At 39.3% G+C, this 7,491-nt stretch overlaps 1 protein-coding gene across 1 annotated transcript; it reads right to left on the reverse strand.

The window, feature by feature from the left end:
- Positions 1-591: 591 nt before the first annotated feature.
- On the reverse strand, positions 592-2,077 carry LOC104433360 (cytosolic sulfotransferase 5). Its single transcript, XM_039306241.1, has one exon. The coding sequence runs from the start codon at positions 1,947-1,949 to the stop codon at positions 936-938; it is 1,014 nt and encodes a 337-aa protein (XP_039162175.1). The 5' UTR covers positions 1,950-2,077; the 3' UTR covers positions 592-935.
- Between the last annotated feature and the right edge of the window lie 5,414 nt (positions 2,078-7,491).

Here is a 7,491-nt window from a genome sequence, read left to right on the forward strand (position 1 = left end):
ATAAAGATGATCTTACGTCTGGATAAGTCTTCATTCTTTAGTGGCATTCAGTTTAGAATTTGTCAGTGTGGGCAGATTTTGACACTAAAGTTTGGCAGTCATCAGACTTTGACATTAAAGTCTGGAAGTTTTCAGACTAGACTTTGGATAAATTTTGTCAACTTCAAAACATTAAAGGAGTTTTTTCCAATAATGACAAATGCATGAACTAGCCAAACTAGGAAAGTCTATAAGTGTGCATGTTGTGAGCCACGATTTTTGAAGGAGTTGACTCCACAATAATTTTTAATTATTTGTTATTTATTTTTATGTGATCCAAAACACGTTGTTAGTGTCACAGTATATTACAGCTATATAAGCATTTCATATTATCTTTTTAGACCTTGGAAACAAAACAAAATGGAGATATCTTCTTTTTCCTAGGCACTCACATATCCGTTGTTTACCAACTCAATCTATTTGACAAAATGCGAATTAGAGCTAGTGTACTATTAATCTACAACACAGATAGAAGACCAAAAGCCACAAAGCTTGACACAGCAAAAGGAAAAGAAGGAATTGAAAAGAATGACAGAATATAAACCAACAAGCTCTCCGCAAGAAGGAACGCAGCTTTTTATTAGCCAACTACGTGTTGGCCAAATAACATCTGCGAGGACCAGTAGTACAACACAAATGAAAGACTAGAATCACAACCCCGAAGCATCTCCGTATGGAAACGAAGCCACGATTGACAATGCCACTGAAAATCTTTTATTTTTTTAGCTCGAGAAACACACTTTCACTGGCCAACCAGATATTGACCTCCCTAAAGTGCGAACGGAACATTTCTTTATTCTTCATTTTTTAAATATTTTGTACGTTTTTTCCTCCACCGTCAAACCAAACATCTTCAAAGCTTACACATAACACATGCAAATTATTGAATGCGTGTGTTATTTGTACTGAAACTTCAACCCAGAATCGTGCAACTTCTCGTCCATTACTTGGTCAATCCTGTCGGCCATCTCAGCACTCAGATAATTCACCCAATCTCCAACCTCCCCTCTCCTGAAGAACCACTTGTTCTCTTGTCCAGTCCACAGCTTTCCGCTCTTATTCACCTCCAATGAGCTCAAATTGTCGAAACTACACATCCTCAGTATTCCATCCACAGTCCCGTCTCTCAGTTCTTCATCTCTGAATGGACACCCCAAGAAATCAGCCAACCTACTCACATGAACACGCGGGTCCTCTTTCATCTCCTCGTACATCAAGAAAAACACCAGCTCAGGCATCTCCAAGCTCGCCTTGTGGAAACCCAGCACATGGTCCCAGTAAGGCCCGTAGGGGCTCAGTCCTTGACAGAACTTGTCAAGGCACTTTGGGAGCGGAGTCTGGCCCTTCCCTTCGGGCCTCAGCTTGTTGACGAAGTGCCACAGCGAGATGAACATGTCCTTAGGGTTCCTACACAGGTAAACTAGCTTGCACCTGGAGTCCCTCACCGACCCTGGAAGTGAGGAATAGGGCAAGTGGGTGGCGAAGAGCCTCGGGGACTCGAAAGCAGTGAGATTGGGATTTTCTTGCTCAAGATAGAGCTTGAGCTCCAAGAAGGGCACAAGATCGTGGGGGTTTTGGGTTAGGAGAGGGTGGCGTCGTTGTGAGTCAGAGTCAGAGTACTTGGCACGGTTCAAGAGAGCAAAGAGGATGGCCTTTAGCCAGGTGGTGCCGGATTTCAGTTTGGTGACGAGGAGGATGTCAGAGGGTTGAGCTTGGAAGTGGTTTTGGCAAGCGAGGACGCCTTTGAAGAGCCAAGTGGGGAACCAGAAGCCCTGGTACAAGCAGAGAGAAGTTGCGATCCAATCTTCTTCAGAAGGGAGAGAGGATACCAAGTCTTTGCATGCTTGTGGCATGTCATCATCTCGCCAGTATATTGCATGGGAAGGACGAGGAGGTTGAGAGGCTTGCATGGTGGTGACGGTGGTGGTGCTGGTAGTGGTGGGGTGGAGGAGGAGGAGGAGGAGGAGCAGGGGGAGGAGCAGGTGGACAGCAGGAGTGAAGGATTATTCTTGCTAGCTAGCTATGGAGCTCGATTAGGAAAGGGTTAGTTGATGTTTGTCGGCACAATATGGAGGCCTCTTTAAAGGGAAAGATCGTCGCTGGGATAAGATCTAAAAAAACTAAAAAAAGGAATACTTTCATGAAAATGGTATTGGGTTTATCAAATTGTTTGCATATTAAATGTTGTCTACATTTTTCTATAAACAACTTTGCATTCAAACTTTTGATACTCCCGGCGCCATTAATGCTTTCATATAACCCACGTGGTAGGTGAGAATTAAATAATGCCAAGATTTATTTGATTTTTATAAAGTTATGTTATAAAACATTTATTGGATGCTGGAATGTCCCTTTATTTAAATTTTATTTACATTTACTATTTCATTGTATAGATCCATTTTAGAGATCAATCTTTGTGTTCTCGATATTAACTAATCCAAACTAACATTAATGCGACATGTGAAAATGCTAGTACGAACACCTAGAGGAGATGTGAGTAGTGTTTAAAATAAATATTGATAAATAAATGTGGAATAAAATAAGTTGTGAGGAAAATCTGGATAAGGGTTAGAGTCGATAAACGAGCCACTAGACTTCCGGTGAAAATTCAAAATCAGATAAGAGATGAAATAGATTTTTGTGATACTTGAAAATGTGCAACGTATAAAACTAAAAATAGTTAAAAGAAGAAAAAAATTGTATACGAGATTTATAGTGGTTTGGCTTAAATTAAGTATATGTCAACTCTCGCACATTGGCAGCCTTCTATTTGGAATTCACTTTGAAGTATCAATAGAGAAGTACAATATTCCGAGTGCAAACACTCAGTGGAAGATTCATTTCCCTCACTAAGTCACTCTTTTTATGATTTTCTCTCTTGAATACAATTTGGAAGAACTGTTGTTGAAGAACAAGTGGTTGGAAAGGCTTCACACTTTGGAATTTCAATTTTCACGTACTATCTCTAATAGACTGAATGACCTCCTTAAATACTCCTCCATGCCTCACTAGTTGTTAGTGTTTTTCAAAGGAAAATTTTCCAATCAATCCGTTTGACATAATCGATTAAGAAAATCTTGTAGACGTTTAAAGATTGAGATCAAAATCCGTTGATTCTGGTCGCATATACAATCGGAATCTAGGTTTCCATAAGTAGATGCTTCCCAAAAAAGAACTTGTCTTCAAGATTGATTTCATCAATTTGTGATTGATTCATCAATGTATTTAAAAAAGGTAAGTGAGATTCACTAGAGAGCTAGATATTAAAGAATAAATCCCTATTATGTTCATACTAAATCCTTGTCGCAAGATCAATAAATCTAAATCTGATTATATCTTCATTCTGGACTTGGTTGGATTGCATCAAAGTGGAAAGACTTCTGGAATGAATAAAATTTTACAAGAGTCTGCGATATAACTTCAGAAGTCTACTATTCTTCAGAATAAGAATAAGAACGAGAATAAAAAAAGTTTTCTCAATTTCAAAATCTGATTGGAGTTTTCTCAACAGCATGCATTCTGTGTGTGCACCTAAAAGCAAATCGTTTAGTTGGGAGCGCGTCATTTCCTCTATCTCTGGTTGGAAAATTCAATCGAAATTTGACATCACACGCATCTTTTTAGTTAATTTTGCTTGTGGGTTATGTCCATATTGTTAATCCTCAAACTAGAGGTCTTGGTCAGGCAAGGATAGAAAAAAAAATCAGTTAGGCTTGCAATATCGAATCGATAAATCATTTGGCGTGCATCTAATACATTTAAGTGAAGACACCGACAAAACACAAAGCATTAAGACCAGATGTTTTATTTTTATTTTTTTTTTGCTCGTTTATGCCTACAGAATAAAGATATTCATATATGTAGACATTATCTATTGTTTTGGCTGTTCAAAAGTAAATTTTACGCGGTATTCTAATTATCATATCAGATCGAGGCATTACCATCACCTGCCTTATATTGCATGCATGAGGCCTAAAAAACCGAACGTGTATATGTAAATTTTATCTGATTTGTCTTATAAAATGTCCTCGCTTCGAGAACAAGATGAGAGAAGACCACTGAGCGATCAAGACTGGTTGGCTTGAAATGCCGATAGACCTGAACGTCAAATCCTAACCTCCGCTCAAGATAACATATAATATACTCTCTCTGTCCTACACTTGTGTCCTCATTTTCATCGATCAATTAAATCTATATATCGAGTCGATATGTATAGTATAAAATACATAATATCTCAACTGACAATGATTAAAAGCGCTTAAGTGGGTACGCACTCTTCCTCACCGACAAACATAATGAAATATTTTTTTTGGCATATTAATAAAGTAAATGTCATTTGGCGAGTCATACCGGGAGCCAAAAGCAATCATACATCTGGTTTGCACGATTGAAACCGAAGCACACTTCATGATCGAAACAGAACCGGGTATGGGCTTGGCCTATTCACGAAACGGTATGTCTATTGGAGAGGGTCATCCTTGCGATAACATCTGTAAAAGTCTGGACTGATCTACTTGGCCTAAGCCCTCTAAGAGAGTATTTTGAATAACCACATAAAGTGGTGACCATATGAGGGTGATTGTCAACTTATGAGACGCTCAACATGACCTCTCTCCATCCAAGTAGAACTTTTTTTTTTTTGGGTCGAAAATAGAGTTAGTATTATAACTTCGAAAACTTACATTGAGACGCTAAAGCATTGGCATAGACAAGATCTAGCAACATATAAGGCGGAAAGATATTCCAATCTTAGGCCAAAGTGTTTGAAAGTTGGGCCTTTGCAGCCCAATCAGCCACTGTGTTGGCCTCACGTTTGCAGAACCGAACACTCAGGTTAGGGAAGTGGGAAAGTAAAGCGATAGCCTCCTGAAGCAGAGCCCAAACCTCCCATGGTGGCGATCCTTCACCCTTGACAGCCGCAACGACGATGCTACAGTCCGATTCAAGTACGATTGATGCATGATCAAGCCCTTGATGCAGCAAATGACCGAGCGCAGAAGTGAGAGCCTGAAACTCTGCACTCAAAGCCGAAGCAACAAGAAATCGCATGGTGTAAACATCAGTAAGTCTTCCATGCTGATCTCTGCATATAGAAGCCATCGTTCCATGTATTTCGCCTGGTTTGAAAGATGCATCAATATTGCATTTCAGAGTACCTAGATCTGGTGGTTTCCAAATCCAATATTGGTTTTGTTGTGGTGTAGATCTTTTCGAAAAGGAAGGGTTGCTAGTTTGATAAAGTCAAGACTGTGTGATGGCGTTTCCCACTGCTAAGATCGAGTCGAGACGATGGCCACGAAAATGAATCCATTTCTCGGTTTCCAAATTTGCTAGAGAACATTGGCAATTAGCTCCAGATTAGGTAAGTGACTCTTTGAAATTGCCTTTTCTACTAACCATTCTTCTAAGCGAGTGATCGAAATAGTCTGAACGTCGATATGGATCTGAGATGATATGTCTCTGGAACAGGTTGTCTCTAGATGCAATAGCATTTTGACATACCGACCATAGAAATATTCGGAGTTTCAGAGCTATTTGCATGGCCCAAATGTTTTTCCATAGTAGCCTAGGATACTGATATGATGTTGATGCTGTAAAATTGTTTCTGTTGCTATTGACAGTAGACAAAACATGATAGTTACTCTTCACAGTATATCGTCCGTCCTGTGAAGTTGTCTAGACTAGTTTATCTTCAGTAAAATTAGGTCGAACTGGAATGGTTTGAATTTCTGCAATAATCTGATTGTCGAAAAATCTTGAAAGCAAAGATGTGTTCTAGTTGTTGTGGATGGGATCGATGAGATCTGCCACCAGTTTGGGTTCATCTCTAATCGCTCGGCCACCAAGAATTCCTCTTGGTAACCATCGGTCCTCTCGAATTATGATATTTCTGCCATTACCCATTGACTAGCTAACATTAAGTAAAATAGCATCCCGGCCCACTAGTAAACTCTGCCATCCCCAAGATGGTCTAGCTCCTTTGGTCGCCCCTTGGAAATCGGTAGCCCTAAAGTAAAGACCCTCAAAAACCTTACTCCATAAAGCTTGAGGCTATTGAAGTAAACGCCATGGTTGTTTGCCAAGCATAGCTCTGTTAAATTCAAGAAGATCGCGAAATCCTAGATAGCCATTGTCTTTCCTCCTCTTAAGAATATCCCACTTCTTCCAGTGTATCCCTGCTTTGTTCTTATCATTCTTCCACTAGAAGTGAGCAATGCTCTTTTCTATATGTTTACAAAGAGACACATGAATTTTAAAGATCAACATTTATTATGAGGAAGAGACTGAATGACAGATTTAATAAGAATTCTCGGATACTTTCCATATCAAGTTAGCACCGAAATTCGAAGCTCGGACGATAGATTTTCTTGTAAGCTAATAGGACAATCTTTGTTGAAGATAATCCCCGATTAGTTTCGATTCAAAGTCTGTCTCATGGCCATACAATACTGATTTATAATATTAGCAATATTCTGGCATTCCTGAAGGTTAGCATCAAGGAAAAATATAGCATCGTCTGCAAAAAATAAATGAGACAAGATAGGACACCATCTATTGAGCTTGATACCCTTAATATGACCCATATTGACTGCTTGAGTAATCAAAGTTGATAAAACATCTGCTATTAAAATAAAGATGTATGGGGACAAAGGGTCACCTTGTCTGAGGTCACGAGTTGGGGAGAAAAAAGGAAGTAGCTCGCCATTAAAGCTCACATTATAAGACACTTTGTGGTTATGCGGTGTAGAATCATATTGACCCACCTTGGATGGAAACCCAATTTAAGAAAATAGTCTCTGAGGAAATCCCATTCAACTCTGTCATATGCCTTTTGCATGTCGGTCTTGAGGATTGCGTTAAAATTTTGCTTTCGCCTCCGGGTCTTAAATTGGTGCAATACTTCTTGAACAATTAGTATATTGTCTTGAATCTGTCGGCCTTTTACAAAAGCCAATTGTTCCATGGAGATCAAATCAGGTAACCAAAGTTTTAAGCGATTAGCTAGTACCTTAGATATGACTTTATAAGCAAAGTTGCATAGGCTAATCGGTATGTATTGGTCCAGTCTCTTTGAATGAGGCATCTTGGGAACCAAAGCAAGAATAGTCCGGTTCAGATTAGTAGGCAGCCGTCCTGATTGAAAGAAATTCTGTATAAGTAAGAAGAGATCTGCCTTTATAACTTCCCAATGATTTTAGAAAAATAATCCATTAAAACCATCAAGGCCAAGAGCCTTTGTTTTGCCCAACTAAAAAGTGGCTAGCCGAACCTCCTCTATTGTAATCATTTCTAGCAACTTATCATTCATTTCTATAGTTACAACCTGCGGACATTGAGCCAGAATAGGTTCATAATTCCGATACCCCACCATCGTATATAATCTAGAATAAAAGTTGGATGCCATAGTTTTCAGGGTTTCAGGATCACAAATCCACCTCTGGTTATCATCCT

This window comes from Eucalyptus grandis, chromosome 2, assembly GCF_016545825.1.
Source record: "Eucalyptus grandis isolate ANBG69807.140 chromosome 2, ASM1654582v1, whole genome shotgun sequence".
Classification (NCBI taxonomy): Eukaryota; Viridiplantae; Streptophyta; class Magnoliopsida; order Myrtales; family Myrtaceae; genus Eucalyptus; species Eucalyptus grandis.